Source organism: Salminus brasiliensis, chromosome 9 (genome assembly GCF_030463535.1).
Source record: "Salminus brasiliensis chromosome 9, fSalBra1.hap2, whole genome shotgun sequence".
Lineage (NCBI taxonomy): Eukaryota > Metazoa > Chordata > Actinopteri > Characiformes > Bryconidae > Salminus > Salminus brasiliensis.
In genome coordinates, this window is record NC_132886.1 from 19,627,547 (window position 1) to 19,645,293 (window position 17,747).

Genomic DNA, 17,747 nt, shown 5'->3' on the forward strand with positions numbered 1-17,747 from the left:
GTTGTGCAGGAAAATCGCAATTAGGTCACTTCCTCAAATCGTTCAGCACTAGTATCCACAAACATTTGGACATGTAGTGTATATACTCTAGAAGCCAGCAGAATGTCAGTCTGTGTAGTGTGCCTTGTCCCACTTTCCTGTGATCTCTTTGTGGGAGCTGTGATGATGACTGTGATGATGGCTGTGTATTGTGAGAAGAAGCTGCGAAGCTCAGAAGCTCCTTATTTCTTTGTGCGGTCGATCTATGGCACTGACACTCTCCCCAATCTCTCCTTCACCGTTTATAGAGCACAGTAATAAATGCATATTAATATCAAGCTCAATATTAAATATGCCAGATTTTACTTTGCACATTAATTCCAGTGAGGAAGTCTAATACTGTGCGTCTTCTCCTCCCACCAGAGTCTTCAAGAAGTCCAGCCCCAACTGCAAGGTAATACTCCTGAGTCTAACCGTGTGTCTGTGTGTGTGTGTGTCTGTCTGTGTGTCTGTGTGTGTTGTACTCTGTCCCTCTCTCTCTTTTAAGCTCTCTCCCTCTCTCCTCCTCCGTCATTTCCTCAGGGTCACTCTTTCTCTTGCCTCCTTCTCCTCGCAGCTGCTTCTCCTTCTTCTTTCTTTCATCTACATATTTATATAGGCGCTGTCACCTGTGCTAAATCACCCCGTTTTTCATTGCTTCTTTCATTTTGCCTCCTTTCTTCCTCTATCACTGCCTTATTTATTCTGAATTATTCAGCCCCCCCCACCACACACACACACACACACACACACACTGCCTTTTCGTATTCTGCCTGTGCATTCTGTCCATTTGCGTATTTGTCTGCTTTTCTGTCTGTCTGCGCTCTTTCTCCCCACCCTGTCTGATGGAGAGTTGCGTGTGTGTGGAGGATGTCTTTTGTGATATCACTCGGTCTGGCAGGGTCGTCTACAGGAAGGGAGTGGAGCGACTTGGGGTCAGTTTGGCATGATTCAGACAGTGTTTGGTGAAGTATGTGTTTTATGTGTGTGTGTGTGTGTGTGTGTGTGTGAGTGTTTCTTCAAGTGAAGCATTGTGTGTTTCCTCTCTAAAGCCGAATCGTTAGCCAGTCCAGACTTGGACTTTGTTTTCATCAAACTTTGTTTTCTGTTTGCCCCCTCCTAGCTCACAGTATATCTGGGGAAGAGGGATTTTGTGGATCATCTAGATCATGTGGACCCAGTTGGTGAGTCTAAAGATTTTCCATTGAAAAGGATCTCCTGATTATCAGTGGCAATGTTGTCTTCCGTAACAGCAGTCAGCTTGTAGAGGAAATGAACTGTGATCTCCTGAGGTTTTATCATGGCAATCGCCTCTAACTGAAGTCCTCACCACAACAGCATCCGTTAGCTTGATGGTTGTCGCTGATCTACCAACCAATTGAACTAGCTTGGACCGTAAAAACCTTTCCATAGAAGAGCATCAAACTCTGATAACAAAAGGCTAGACCGAACTTGACGCCTTCTGTTATTCAAACTTTGTTGTTGGTTGAAGTTGAGGTTGAGGTTGGAGTGGAGTGTTTCTCATGATTCGTAGCTTCGTGTAGGTTTGCAGATTTATGTTGCTTGAAGTGTTTTTGTTATGGTGAAAATAATTGGAGGTATGGGAAGTGCTGGGAGTGCTATGTTGATGTTCTTTCATTTTCTCCAGAACCTCTCCCTGTCCCTGGCGTTCTCTGTTTCCATGACATCAAGTCTCTGAAGGGACTGATTTACTTCAGCTAGGTGGGACACAGGAGACACTCAGGAGTTCCGCTAATGAAGGAGAATAGTGTGTGTGGGGGTGTAGTTTGCACCGTGTTTGTACACTGAGTGTGTAATGAGGATTTAGTGTCTAAGTCTCAAGTATTCTAATTGTAACCTTTATCAGGGTGCTTACTGTAATTGTTGTCTGCTTCACTCAAAGACATTTTGTGTGTGTGTGTGTGTGTCGCACCTAAGAGCTGGGACTTGGTGTGACAATGTTTGAAAACAGTTGTATCCAGTTGTACAGCAAAAGTCCACTTTTAACAAAAGGGTCCTTCAGCGGTTCTTTAGAAAAGACAATGGTGAGGCTAATATAGCGAACACTGCTATAGCTATCCCTTAACATAGTGCTAACTGCATGCCGGAGTTGTCACACTCTTGGCATTGAAACCTCCACCATTGAGTTAGTTTTTAAACAGATTTGTTTGGATTCCAACATTATTTGGCAAACTACATCTAGAAAATGACCTCCTTGGGCTGGCTTGAGACGTGTGATTTATGCATGCAGAATACACAGTGCTAACAGTGTGGGCAGTGGTGGCTCAGCCGGGCTATTGAAAACAGGTTTGTGGGTTCGATTCCCGGGCTTGGCAAGCTGCCACTGTTGGGACCCTTGAGCAAGGCCCTTTACCCTCTCTGCTCCCCGGGCGCTGGAGTTGGCTGCCCACCGCTCTGGGTGTGTGTGTGTGTACTCACTGCCCCTAGTTCACTGGTGTGTATGTGTTCACTACCACAGATGGGTTAAATGCGGAGGACACATTTCACTGTACATAGTACAGTGACAAATATGTGCACCTTTACCTTTAGATGAATTATGGCTTCAGTAAGTTAGATAGCATTAGCTTACTACATTAGCCTTGTAGCTGTAGGGCTAAGGAACAGAACTCGCATAATTATTTTGGACGCTGTTCACTTCCTGGTCCTGATTTAGCAACACAGCAAATAAAAAAAGAACCCGGTCTAACTGGTTCGCACTGGCGCGAGATGGTATAGCGCAGCCCTAGGAACCATTTGGCCGGGCAGTAGGGGAAAAAAAGATGCCGGTGGTTCCATACAGATCCACGACAACCCAAAAAAAAGTATCTGGATGCTTAAATGGTTCTTTGCCTGGTTAACGGGCTCTTTGGATTGGTGGAAAACTTTTAGGTAGATGGCTCAGATGGTGTAGATGGTTATATATATATATATATATATATATATATATATATATATATATATATATATATATATATATATGTGTATATATAGGACCTTTTTAAATGGTTCTATGTAGCAGTAAAAAGAACCCTACTAAAGAACCCTTTTCAAAGAACCCTTTTCCAGTATTATACGAGATATGTGAGTAAATAGTGCAATTACACTGTATCTCTAAAAGTTTGTAGACACCCCCTCATCTAACATATTTCTTCTAAAAATGAAGGTTAATAATTAATGATGATGCAGTACCATGTTTTCTTTTCTGATATCAATATTGAAATATTAAATATTGGCCAATACCAGTACCCATCTGATATTTACACAAAAATACACAAGAAAGGCTTTGACTGCAGTGCCCGTATCTAGACATGCAGCACAGTCTTGGGTGTGTTATTGTGTTCTAGTCCCTATATATTTTTTTACTTTCAGGCAGTTAATACATAAGCATTGATTAACACTACAGTTAAATGCGCAAATTTGCCTGTCCTTGGCCAAATTACACATTTTGTGTAATTCATGAATTTTGATCCATGACTTGTTTCTTTGCAGAAGGCGTCTAATTCAGGTCAGGGGACTGTAAGGGCCATTCCAAAAGATTCAGTGTGTGTTTCTTCAGTTAGTACATGGTAGCTTTGAAGTATATTTCGGATCACTATTCTATCGTAGAAGCCACCCTCTTTTCAGCTTTACCTTTTTAACAGATGGTTTGACATTTCCATTGTGGATTTGCTGGTATTTTGTGGAATCCGTTCTTTCTGTGCAACATTGCCAAATGCCTCTGGCGGCAACACAGCCGAAACCCATGATAGATCCATCTCATGCTTCACAGTTGGCAAGGTGTCCTTTTTCTGAACTGCAGTTTCTCTTTTTTTCCAAATATACTATATATATATATATAAATCATTTCATTTATTTATTTATTTATTTATTTTTGAAAAATTAGGTCGTAGGTAAGATTTTCTTCTTTGATTGCCTGCTCAAGCAACGCTGCACAGTGGAACAGTGCACCACCCTCATTACTTAGCTAAATGTGTCTGCAGGTTTTGGCAGTCATATAAAGGTTTTGATTTGCTTTATAAACCAGCATTTGAGCAAGAGGGTTTTCTTTGTGTTCCAGATCTTATATTGACCTCCAAAGATCCCCTAAATATCTATTTCCTAATTACATTCCACACTGTGGAAGCCACAAGCTAAAAACTCATAGCCTTCCCATCTTGTGAGCATTCATTACTTTAGTTTAAATCTTTAGACAGTCACTTATAGGGTTCATTGTTGCTGATTGTTAGTATTAGATCTGAAGTGACAGGGATTTTGTTAAACTTGAAAATTTGATCCAGCAGAAAGTTCCTAATAATTTAAGCCCATGCAATGCGTAGGGTGTCCAAACCTGTTATGTTATGAAAGAAATATTAACAGTGTGCTACAATTTGCAGATAAAAACATGTGTATGTTTGAGGCTGTTCTGTTGTGTTTACTACTTCCCAGTAAAAACAAAATGTGTAATTTCAAGGGTGCACAAACCCTGTAAAACTGTATATCCACAATAAAAAAGAACTCCTTATTCTGTAAACAAGCACTGCTGCATCTAAATGCTGAAGGGGGTCATGCAGTTCTCTGTTCTCAATTATATAGATTAGAGTCTACTCATCTGCTTTTTGCCAGTTTAACTGTTTTGATGAAAGACAGCTGCAGAGTTTTTGTTGAAGTGGAACAGGAGTAATTTTAGGTCTTTTAAAATGCTGAGCACCCTGCCACTGGGAAGGTTTAGAGAGGTTCATTCTTTGTAATGGGAGTTTTGTTTGTTTTTGTTAATGACGCTTGCTGGTGTCACTTGCTGTTATCACATACAGTCATGTAAAAATGTTAGAACACCCCATTAAAACCTTTGGGACATTTAATACATCTTCATTTAAACAATATTAAGTAATGGAGGTGATATAACTAAACCAGTAAAACTGAAAAAATGTCTTTTAAAATCATTTGTAAAATGATTTTTTAGACGTTTCCTTTAATGCTCTACCAGTCTCTGTCATCAACTGGGAAGGTTTTTCCCAGTCCTCCATGCAGAATTCTTTCAGCGATGTGACGTTTCAGCTTCAGTTTTTAGATAAATTATCTCACTTTTTCTTCAAGCACCTTCTGATACAATAAAGAATTCTTAGTGGATTCTAGGTAGGAGAGCTCTCCAGGCCCTACTGCACAAAAGCTGTCCCAAACCATGACATTTCCACCTCCCTGCTTCACAGTTGACCTGGGTTCTTGTGCTCAAATGCTGTGTCTGGTTTACGCCAAACATGTCCTCTGTTACCGTCTCCAAATCATTCAGCTTTGGTTTCTTTTGTCCAAAGTGCATTGTTCCAGATGTCCTGGTCTTGGTCTAAGTGTTGTCTGAAAAACTTTAGTCTTGCTCTGATGGTTTACTGACAGCAAGGGTTCCTCCTTGCACAACTCTTTTCTGATGTTATATGCTGCACTTAGACTTCAGGGGCTACCTGTAAAGACCACAAGGACATTTTAAGATTGTTGACTTCCTTGCACGTTTTGTGGCCTGCTGTTGAACTAAGCTTACTAGAATGACCCGTTTCTGAGTGTTTCTGAGTTTGTTTGTTTTTGTAATCCCTACCCAGACTCATGTGCTGTTCTTTATAATAAGACAGGCTGTAAGTTACTTCTGTTCAGAATGCCATTATTAGGAAATTAGAAAATGTTCATATTAAAGGCTGGGTGCATCCTATTACAGGAAAGTTGGAAAGGAAAAGTTGGAGATTATTTTTTAATAGTTGTGATATATAACATCAGGTTTAAGTAGTTCATCATTACTTGGGCCCTTATGACTAAACATGTTGCAGTGTTGCTTATGTTTTGCCTGTCAATATAGTTCTGTTTATGCTTTCCCATACTGATACTTTGCCCCCAACTGGGACTGTACACTGTTTTACAGTGTTCCTCAAACTCTCTAAGGTTACAGGATAGTCTCAGTATTGTACAATCTTGTACGAGTCTTTTAAAATGCTGAGCTTTTACTTTCACAGTCTAACTTTTTCATCCACATCCACTCTGCATCATCAGTTTTGAGGGCTTCTAAAACATGAACATGAGCAGAATTAAGAGTATGCTTTTGCCACTGTGTTTCAGATTGTGTGTACTGCCATGCTAACGTGTGTTCTTTGGTTTTAGATGGAGTTCTTTTGATTGACCCAGAATACCTTAAAGACAGAAAAGGTGGGTGGATACATTGAACAACTGTCTGTTAATCTAAAGACTTAGTTTTGATGTGTAGTTTTTAAAAGGGGGAAGTAGGTTGTAACCTTTGTGTCGTTTTTCATGATCATGTTTGAACTTGAATGCACTTTGTCATTTGTATCTACTTCTCCTATGGCTGTATTTAAACTTGCACCTCTCTTTTTTATTTTTTTATTTATTTTTTTTAATTTTCTCTATTTGCTGCACAGTTTTTGTGACCCTGACGTGTGCCTTCCGTTATGGTCGGGAGGACCTGGACGTGCTGGGCCTGTCCTTCAGAAAGGATCTATACATCTCCACCTTCCAGGCTTTCCCTCCACTGCCCGAGGAGCACAAACCACTCAGCCGCCTCCAGGAGCGACTGCTCAAAAAGCTCGGGCAGCACGCACACCCTTTCAACTTCACTGTAATTACAGCTCCATTATATGGCTAATCACTCATTCAGCTTGTTCGTTATGGCATGCTGTTTATGATGTATAGCTCTGGTTTTAAAATGTGATTGGCTGAGGCATGTTTGGAAGCTGTTACACTCTGAAATATGTTATAATGCACCTTTAGTTACCACAAGTTATTATAAACTATTGTTCTGAATAGCCTTTGATCGTTATATTGCTTAGCAACCTATGCCAACCATAAATGCCCACACTGACAGAAAGTGAAATAGTTTATTATGAAATATATAATTAACAATTCCTTTGTTGCCAAGTGCATGTAGCAGAATTAACATAACACATTACTGCTAACCTGTCTTTGTCTTCTCACTTATAATTGAGATTATGTTTAATTCAGTGTTTGTTTTATTGCAGATTCCTCAGAATCTCCCCTGCTCAGTCACTTTACAGCCAGGACCAGAGGACACGGGCAAGGTAAAAACAAACACAAGCACACATGCACTTACTGACCTTACATTTTTGTTTTGCTCCTAATATGTCCCCACATTTGGTCCCTCAGGCATGTGGTGTAGACTTTGAGATCAGAGCTTTCTGTGCAAAATCTGTGGAGGAGAAGATTCACAAAAGGTGCAGACGCTTACCTTCCTTTATGTTCAACCACTCTGGACACAATACAGAAAACAACAGCAAATTTAAGAACAAGCCAGCAAAACAAGAGAACATTTTCAAACCCAACATTAACTCAAAATGGAGAGGTAGTTAATGATTGGTTATAGCATGCATCCGTCTGAGAGACTGTGAAGACAAATGTGTCTGAAACTGTTGATGAAAATCATTATTTTGAGCTTAGTCTAGTACATTATAAATGTGCTGGATTCACTCTGTAAATTATTTTTAAATGCTGTTTCTGGCACACGTCACCTTATTGCTAAGCAACAACAGCGTCACACCAGAGCCATGTGTTAACTATTCCATCCGTCATCAAAAAACAGAAGTTATATTGAAGTCATTTATATTTGTCAATGTCTTTTCTTTTTTTATTAGATAAGCAATCATACACAGTTTGAACTAATTTATGGTCATTCTACCGCTGAGGAGAAAACCTTTGGTGCATATACTCTGTATATATGCAGACAGAATAGACTACATTCAAGTCATGACTGTCATGACTGGAGATTAGTCTCAAGATTAAGATTTGAGGCTGACCAGCCTTAGATAGCAGTGTTGAGCTATTTATATTCAAACTGATGTCATGAGAAGTTGACAGTAGGTCTAAGGTAAATACAATATGTCTAATTCCATTTTTGTTAGAAATGTTCAGGAGCGTGTAACTAGGCCCATTAGACTCGTTTATTCATTCCACAAAGCTACACAAGCTGCAACCAATCAGTAACAAGCAGTAATGACCAACCCTTTCCATTTTGAGGTGTATGTTGTATTTTTGAATGTGCTGTCGAGTTGTTGAATGTGCTGGTGTACCTTTTGAATTTAGTTGCTGTTTTTGAATTTCCTTGCTGTGTTTTTGTTAAAGCTAATGGGCCTCACTAAGGCACTGCCACCATGACCCAAGGATCGGGTCTGATTTAAATCCCATGTCATACTGTCTGCCATCTGCAGCCGGAGCCTCTCTCTCTCTCTCTCTCTCTCTCTCTCTCTCTCTCTCTCAGCGGCAGATTGAAAAGTCCAGGCACTGTCCAGTTGTGCATGTGTCAGTCCTCACCCTCCCAGTGTCGGGAGCATTACACATAATAGGGGGAGAGTACTTACTCTTTCTTGGTCCTCATTCACCAATAGAAATTTATTCTTAAAACCTACGTTGACAGTTTTTGCAAAGATTCTGACATTTACCAATGTTTTCTTACGAGGACAGTGTGATCCATCATTATAAGAGCAGAGCTGTGAACGATTCTGCAGTTAAAAAAACGCATCGTGAACTGACTTTCATCGCGAATCTGACTGAAAGAATAGACTTCTTATTTAAGAACAAATATGGGAAGATTCTTAGGAAAATTTTGGTGAATGAGGCCCAACATGTTGTGCACTTACAGGCCACTATACAGTGTGCGTGACTGTGTTTGTATGTGTCTGTAGTGCTGAGGAAGCTGTCAAGCTCTGTATGTGTGGTTTATTTGTGTAGGAACTCTGTGAGGCTGGTAATCCGTAAGGTTCAGTATGCTCCAGAGAAACCAGGGCCACAGCCCATGGTGGAGACCACTCGCAGTTTTCTCATGTCGGACCGCTCCCTACACTTGGAGGCCTCACTCGACAAAGAGGTGTTAAAACACTCACACACAAAGTAACAACAGTTACCTGCTGCTATGTTCCCATATTGGTCCTTTTTTGTTTTTCTTAAAGCCTCGTTGTTCTTTGTCTTTTAGCTCTATTACCACGGAGAACCCATCAGTGTCAATGTCCATGTCACCAACAACTCCACCAAGACTGTCAAGCGAGTCAAAATCTCAGGTAAGAGGCCACCTGAACAGCAGCTGAGGGGTTGATGATTTGTGTGACGCTGTCTTGTATGCAGTCCTGTTATATAGCCCACATCCTTGCTCTCAACATTTGTGGCAAATTTTTTTTATATATACCTCATTTATGATGGTTTGAGTGTTTCTTTAACTCAATAGTTTTGATGTGTATCTGTTAAGCGGAGGTTTTAAGTTAATATTTCACTGTCTAATGAGTAGGTTACCACAGAAACACCTCTACATCAGTAGATAACTGTGGCTGCTTAAATAGGTGTTTGTTTCAGTTATCAGGTCAGTTTGTTTGTCCACTTCACTGTTACCAGACATCTACATGCATTTAGTCGGGATTGATTGAGACATTTACACTATATCAGATTGATAAGCTTCACACCGATCATCCATAACGTTAAAACCATTAAAAGCCTAATATTATCTAGGTTCCGCTAGTCCAAACAAAACAGCTCTAAACCTTCAAAGCATAGACTCCACAAGACCTCTGAAAGCTTCCTGTGATATCTGGCACAGAGACATTAGCAGCAGATCCTTTAAGTCCTGTAAGTTGAGAGGTAGAGCCTCCAAGGATCGCATCAATAAGTCTTGGGTGCCCATGACCCTGTTGCTGTTTCACAGGTTGTCCTTTCTTGGACCGCTTTTGGTAGGTACTAACCATTGCATACTGGCAACACCCCTCAAGACCTGCCTGCTGTTTTGGAGATGTTCTGACCCGGTCATCTTGCTATAAGAGTGTGGGCCTTATCAAAGTTCGTCACATCCTTATGCTTGCCCATTTTACTTGCTGCCTAATATACGCCACCCTATTGACAGGTGCTATTAAAAACAGATAAACAGTGTGATTCACTGTGGTGTTAATGTTATGGCTGATTGTTATTTGTTGTTTTCCTGACTTTTTTCCCCTTTGCTTTTTGTGTGTTGGTGTGAGTGTGTCTCCGCATTTGTGCGTATCTGTGTATATTCGTATAGGTTTTTGAGTGTGTGCGTGAGTGCGTGCATGCGCAAGCATGTGTGTAACTGTGCTTCGTTCCAGCCCTGGTAACCCTGCTGTGTGTCCCTGCTCTCTCCCCACAGTGCGGCAGTATGCTGATATCTGTCTGTTCAGTACCGCACAGTACAAATGCCCCGTGGCTCAGGTAGAGGCAGAGTGAGTACCCCCCTCCACCTCTCTCCATCCCTCTTTCCCTCTCTCATGCCTCTCTTCTTCTCTCTTCTCTCTTCTCTCCATCTGGCTCTTTTTTTCCAGACCTCTTAGTTGCCTCTCATTATGATCGAAAGAGCTCTCTGCCTCCTACTCTTTATTCTGCCTTTTGTTTTTCCTCTTGTCTCGTCGTTTTGATTTCCTCAACCTTTGCCTCTCTGTTGCTTTGTGGTGTGATGACAAAATCTTGGGTGGATCTGGCATCCATATATACCACAGAATATCCTTTATCTGCGGTGCTAGAGATTAGCATGTAGTGGTTTAGATTAATGCAGGGTGGAGCTGATATTGGTTGTTCTGCCCCTCAGTGCTTCCCAGAACATCCTCAGCTTTTGCTGTGATTCCATTCATGTGCTGTTGCTGTTTGTCCCAGAAAAGCTGTCACAGCCAACCAGTACTGTGCAGCAGACAAGTTGCTTTACTGCGTGACACTCTAAAGGGGAGTTTACTACTGAAGCTCCATCTTCCACAACAACCCTCCCTTACTGCACAGTCAGCCTAATGTCAATTTCCCCTCATTGTGACATCACAATAGATACTTTGCTTACCAGCCTGTTGCCCTTGGTGAGCCTCTCTCTCCTCCCAGTTGTTGGCTGTGTCTGTAGTGATGTCATATAGGGCTGTTCTTTCCAGTGCTGCAGGTGACATATGTGGTTCTGCACTCCAGCGATACCTACAGCAAATCTGTGGGTCGGCTGGCCTCCCGGTGAGTACGCTCAAGAGGATGATCAGGATCCTCTGTTGTATTGACCCCGAGAAACCCTACTCCTTTGACCATCCCCCCTGTGCTATCAAGCTTCTTGGACTTTTCTCCTCGCCTCCTGTGTTTGGAGCTGACAAAATGTTCTAGATTTCAGCAAAAGGGAATAACTGATGAAGTGAAACTCTTCTTTGCTGCTCTATTACATTTCCTTTTGAAGTTTTTTTTGTACTGTATAATCATTTTAAGTCAGCCTGTTTTTACTAGAGAGGCACTCGAGCTGCTTGGCTAACAGCTAAGTCTCCTGCTTTCCTATTGATCGGGATGTGCAGAAATGAATTGTTTGTTGCAGTGCCATCGGTATTTGTCACCAGCTGCAATTGATATGGGGCCCTCACAAGCAGTTGCTGTCTTTTCACTTTTGTGTGTTCCCTGTAGAAATAAATACTTGATTAGTTTTTTTCTCAGCTCGCCTACAGTGTTGTGTTTGCACTACTTCCCCTGCAATACATGCTCCGTTAAATGCTAGCCTCTTAGGAAGATCCTCTTTCTCATTTCTCCTTCCCCCTCCCTTCTTTTTCTGTTCGTCTTTCACCCTCATATGCTGCCCGGTCTGGATCTTTTAAACCAGGCCAGAAAAAAAAAACATATTTTGTGTCCTCATACAGCACTACTATTTGTAATTTAGCATTCTCACGCACACTCTGGCATTCATTAACGCACATGGCATTAGTTTGAATGTACTTGGTATTCAAGCAAATCAGACTTTGTATACAGATAGGATTATGATACTACACCCTGAGTATAATGTGATCTGTTATAAATGTGACTAAAAAAGTCTGATATACCTGTAGTGTGGAAGTATGATCTTTGTGTAACCTTGCTCTTGCTTGTCTTCTTCAGTGATCAGGTGTCACCCAGCTCAACGTTCTGTAAGGTGTACACACTTACCCCAACACTGAACAATAACAGAGAGAAAAGGGGTCTGGCCCTGGATGGCAAGCTCAAGCATGAGGATACTAACTTGGCCTCCAGCACCATGTGAGCATTGTGTGCACCACCCACTACGTTGTCAAACACAGCACCCACATGACACTGCCTACTATTCTCAGATTGTCAGTTTTGGCTTATTATTGGTTATCAATCCTTAGACTTCTTATTTAACAACCATTAAGAATTATGTAAACTGATATTTCTCAATGAATACAGCAGTGGTTTATGAAAGTATTGCTATTTATGCTTTGCTTTGCTTTCTTGTAGTGTCAAGGATGTGTCTAATAAAGAGGTGCTGGGCATCTTGGTGTCTTATAGAGTGAAGGTTAAACTGGTAGTGTCTCGTGGAGGGTGAGCACAAGAACCACACACACAAGTAGCATGTTACCACATATAACCTCTTCTATTTATTTGTCTGTTTATCTTTTTTATGTGTTGGAATGTCTGTGATTTATCATTGATGTGTGGATTAAAAACAATTTCCCCCTCTTTCTCCCCTACCAGTGATGTGTCAGTCGAGCTTCCTTTTGTCCTGATGCACCCCAAGCCCTCCGAGCAGCCCAGCTCAAGACCACAGTCAGGTATGTATGCTACATAAGCTGAGGCAGTCAATGTTATTAATATTACTGCATAAAGCAGGTAGTAATCTTGCCTGGCTAAGACTGCCTTATTACTTCAATTTACAGTATAGAGTATATTATAGGTACTTTTACATTGGACTCTAAGTTGATTGGCTGAGACAAGTAAAATCCTTTGTAAAATATTGAATACACACACATGATCACACACACCAGTTGAAGTTAATTTTGTGATACATCGTTATTAGAAATGAATAATAAAATGCATTAGCAAAGTTTTGAGGATGGGTCTTTACCTTATTTGCTCTGTTGGTCGACTTATTTTGAGTGACAAGTCCTCTTAGACTTGACCACACCCACTCCACAAACCTTTCCAAAGTGATAAAATGCTGCTAGTGATAAAACTTTAGGTAATATTTCCCATTTATATCTCATTTAAACTGTTACTGTAATACATTTGTGATAAATTTGATACTATTCCTAATATGTTTTAGCTTTATGTCTTTAAACAATAAGGGGTTATTATAAAAACACCTTTTGGCTTTGCAGCTGCTAACAATACCTAGGTTAGCAGTGTCCCCTAACAGGCTAACTAGACTAGGAATATAATAAATGATAGAGAAACATGGATTGCAGCCAAACATTGATCTGTAACTGGCATGCATTTGTCCAGATAAAGAGTGAAAGAGGTTACTGATCACAACCAGCTACAAGGTGCCATCTCTGCCATGTAATGATTGATTCTTGGCAGAAAATGATAAATGTGGAAATGTAAAATCATTGGATGATTTATAGATTCAGGTTTAAAGACTGATTGACATGTGGAGTGTGGATCCGAACAAAAGGAAATGAAGTAGGCTCATCACAGTTGGCTAGACTGTTCTGAAGGGTTCTGTCACAAAGCATGCTGCCTACATAATCAAGTTCTTTCCCGTGCCAGTGACTGAAAGTGTATTTATGTTTCCCGTGACTCACTTTATATCAATTTGCTCACATTAATACAGTTAGCAAGCTGTTTAAGACGATACATAGACTTGCATGAGACATTGCTGGCCCTTACTGAACAACAGTCTAGTAGGAGCTACATAAAAGAGTGTTATAGCTATAGTCTAACTAGAATAACCTGAGGTGTCTCACTGGTTAGACCACTAGATATTTTTAGATTTAATGCCTGGGTCTGCTAAGCTGCCACTGTTGAATTCTACACAAATGTGACTGAAGTTGACACAGTTTTCATGAGAGATCCTGTTCACACTCTAGGTTACATGGTGCAGTAGAATAGCACTTATGACAGCTTGGCTAAGCTTATTATTATAACCTAATATACTTTAAATTTGCAAAAGAATAGTCTAGAGTATAGTAAATAGAGTATATAATATGATATTACTGGTTTTAGGATATAGGGTGTTTTTTTCTATATGACTCCTATATGCATTACATTAAGAATTTGAAAATGAATATGAGAAATGGCAGTGTAATGCTGAACTTGGTACATTGCATTTCTTTATGTTGGGACATTGTTTAGTGGGCGTGGCTGATCAGAGGACCTTCGCTGTCGCTGAAAGATGAATGACAAGCCATAACCCCTAAAAGAGCTTAAATTGTTCCAGAAGTAAAATAACATATTGTAGAATTAGATATGATATTATATGATATTAGATATTAGCAAATGCTGATAAAATGAGTAATGATGATTTAATTCCATTTATATTTTACAGATATTTACTGTTCTACTATACTATATATACTGTACTATATTTACATTTTTTTGTTACACAGAATTAACTCTGTAGAAGCCTGTGTTAAAGGTGAGGGTATTGTTGAGGTATTTTTTGGCTTCTGGCCTCCCCTACAGGTGGGAAGTGTAATTCACTTTGACACCACTGCTGTCAATGCAAATTGTACCACAAGCTCTCCCATGTGGACGGCTACAAATGTAACTTTATTGGCAAGCAGAGAGATACAGAATTTTCACTGAAAGTGAAAGAAGCATGTGGACAGAGGTATCATCCACGGGCCATCACAGTTACGTAGTGCAGTAGCAGATGTCCCAGGCCCAGAGTGGCAATGACCGAGACAACATTTTCTTAATGACAAACCATTGGAAAATCAAAATGATTTTGAAGCTGTAATTTTAAGGTACAATTGCTACATAATGCTGCGCTAATATGCCACATTATGCATTGTGATGTTCATGGAATAATCTTTAACTGTTATGTTGTTTGAAAAGCATAGCCTTAATCTTAATCTTAATGAATGACATAGCTTGGCAGAGGGTTTGTTTACTGTGATTACTATAAATAATGCATGGAATGATTTATTTATCATGTTGTACTATGTATGAAAACTCACTCAAGGCCTTGCATTACTCCACTAACAGTAACACACAGCCTCGCATAGCTTCTTCCTTTAGTCTGGGACAGAGTCCAGACAGTTATTTAGGGAAAATCAATTTTAAATAGTATTTTGGGATGTATTTCTTCCCTCTTCGCTTTAATGCTTTCCTTATGAGAGAGACACTACAGTTTGTTGCCTCTCCTCCACAGTTGTGCCAGAGACGGACGCCCCTGTCGACACCAACCTGATAGAGTTTGAGACAAAGTGAGTTAGCTGTTTTTGTGTATTTGAGTTTGTTGCAGTGTGGGGCAATGGCTAAAACTGTCCACAGTGTTATTGACCTCGATCTCTCTCTCTCTCTCTCTCTCTCTCTCTCTCTCTCTCTCTCTCTCTCTCTCTCTTTCTCTCTCTCTCTCTCTCTCGCTGTCTCTCATTCTTGCTCTGGCGCGCTCGCTCTCATGCACACTTTCTCTCTCGCTCTCAGTAATTTTTCTCAGGACGACGACTTTGTGTTTGAGGACTTTGCGAGGCTGAGGCTGAAAGGGATGAAGGACGATAAGGACGAGGATGACCACTTCTGCTAGCCCTCCCCCCACCCCCCCTTCCCCACAGCCGGTCACAGGAGTGTGGGGCTAGAATTGGACTGGAGGGGCTCCACGCGTCAGTACTGCTACACCATCGTCCCACTGGGCCAATCTGACAGAGTGGGATACTCACTGAGTTTTCACACCCTCACTTCTTTTCTCTCTCTCCTCTTTTTTTTCCTTCTTTCTCTTGCCCTTTATCTGCTCTCCCGTCCTTTGCATCTGTGATGCTGTTGTCTTTCTTTTTTTTTTTTTTTTTTTCTTCTTTTTTGTGAGCTATGTTGTTCTTGTGCATGTGTTTTAGACAAGAGACAAAATGAAATGGGGTGAGAAAGGAGCAGTTAAATGTGTTGTCTGACCCTCATGGTCTAAGAAAAGGGACAGAGGGTCCATTAATTCAGGGGTGATTCTTTTTTTTTTCTTCTTTTTTTCATATTCTTCTTTCCTCCTTGTTTCCCACTGTAAACTGTAAGGGGGCATTAATAGCTTTGTAATCATTCATCATATCGTCGCTGTTGCGCAAAAAGCACATTGTTTTTACATTTTGTCATTATTTGAAACCGGCAGCTGTTGACTTTGCATTCATGATTAATGGACCAATAAAAATACTCCAAAATGAGAAAAAGAAAAAATACATTGACTTCCATAGAGAGCTAAGAAGGATTTTTCCTTCTTCTGTAAAATTGCCATTTTCATTTGATGACTCCGTGAAGGTTGTGGGGGTGTTGCTGCAAAGTAGAACAGTGCACCACCACTGCGTAGTCCATAAAAGCTTACTGAAGGTCATTTGCAGTAAAAGAAGGGTTGTGATTTGACCTCAACTTGGCCTTCATCATTCCTGTTAAAAAACATTTTTTTCACTTTTTTTGGAATCACATGGTAATGGACCAAATGGACCAGAAATAATGACTTTGGAATAATTGAATTTAATGAAAAGGTTATACGTTTTTTCCATCTCGTGTAAAGCTGCCATTTATGCAAGGTTTTTGCACAGCAGCGACAATATGTAACATTACTTCAGTGTAGAGTAATGACATGTACCACAGATACATATAGGGAAGTTGAATTTAAGATGAATTTTTATTTTTTTGTCAAATCCAGTATAAGATTTGTAGACTACCGAAGGACTTCTTCACCATCTTTTAAAAAAATATTATTATGATTTTATAGTTATGTACACATGTATACATATCGCAAGACTTTGGACGGGTATGACTATTTAGTGCCCTTTAACAGAGCACTCAGCAGTCACGTTAAGTTAGGTGTGGCATTGGTGAACTATGTAGTAGTTGGAGTTGGACCACAAAACACCTGATGTATTATTGTCATGTAGATACACCATTCATTTAACATATGTATAGAATGAGTGTTGTTGGTGTAGACTGAGTGTAGGTTTGACTGACCAGAGATGGACACTGAGAGGTCTGTCTGCAGATACCTGCCACTAATGTACATGCTGCACATATTACTCAAAGTTTGGAACCGCTATGGTGAAAGCGTTCATCATTTAAATTCCTTTGCCAAAAAAACTAACCTTCACATGCTTGGTTCAGTTCCCTTGTTAATTTGGATCAGCAGGAAAAGAAGTTCTTTAACTGAAAGTCATTTCATGGGTTTGTCATAATTTCCAAGAAATTAGCATACTTTACCCGGATTGAGCTTTTCAATTTAAGCTGCTTTCCCTTTTTCCATATTTATTACTGCCAACCTCTCTAGTTAATCTCTGAGTGGACCAGGTTTAGCCTATACAGTTCAACTAACCTATCTGAGGAATCTTTAACCTACTGAATCGGCACTTTTATTTTTGTTGGAAGTCTGTATCCGTCATCCCATGTCAGTATACATTTTTACTGACGTGAACTGTTGTTGACTCTACTCCGCCCCCTTGTGTCAGTAAAGAGTGCTGTACTTGAGCTTGCCATGTTTTTAGAATTTTTAATGCGAGACTCTGTCTCCATTCGAACATTGACTATTAGCTGATATTGATTGATGCCTTTTGCAATCGTTTAAGTAACAACTTTTAAGTAGAATTTTCCAAATTCTTGTCCATGTTACACAAATTTCTGTTACAAATACCTAGATTTTCAGACGACCACATAAAATAACCCACAACATATTCATTATAACCCTACATAGCCATAGACCAGAATCTTCAGTCTGGCTGTGCTGTCATATAAACAATGTATATATCGCCCATCGTCTTCCCTTCATTAATCCTCCATAATGATTGTCTGGGGTGGCATGGGTTCAAGGCACTCCTGGGGAGCTACTTCTGAATTTA

General features: G+C 40.2%; 1 protein-coding gene across 2 annotated transcripts in view; it reads left to right on the top strand.

Moving 5' to 3' along the window:
• arrb2b (arrestin, beta 2b) overlaps positions 1–17,345 on the top strand; it is a 51,085-nt gene extending 33,740 nt beyond the window's left edge. For both annotated transcript variants that reach the window (XM_072687728.1, XM_072687727.1), the window contains exons 2-15: positions 403–433; positions 1,142–1,202; positions 6,136–6,180; positions 6,411–6,607; positions 7,008–7,067; positions 7,153–7,220; positions 8,731–8,866; positions 8,972–9,056; positions 10,148–10,220; positions 11,878–12,015; positions 12,235–12,318; positions 12,472–12,548; positions 15,092–15,146; positions 15,367–17,345. In XM_072687728.1, coding sequence (XP_072543829.1) covers positions 403–433; positions 1,142–1,202; positions 6,136–6,180; positions 6,411–6,607; positions 7,008–7,067; positions 7,153–7,220; positions 8,731–8,866; positions 8,972–9,056; positions 10,148–10,220; positions 11,878–12,015; positions 12,235–12,318; positions 12,472–12,548; positions 15,092–15,146; positions 15,367–15,466 — 1,210 coding nt within the window. In that variant the 3' untranslated portion in view covers positions 15,467–17,345. The remainder of the gene's footprint in view (positions 1–402; positions 434–1,141; positions 1,203–6,135; positions 6,181–6,410; positions 6,608–7,007; positions 7,068–7,152; positions 7,221–8,730; positions 8,867–8,971; positions 9,057–10,147; positions 10,221–11,877; positions 12,016–12,234; positions 12,319–12,471; positions 12,549–15,091; positions 15,147–15,366) is intronic.
• The last annotated feature ends 402 nt before the right edge of the window (positions 17,346–17,747 follow it).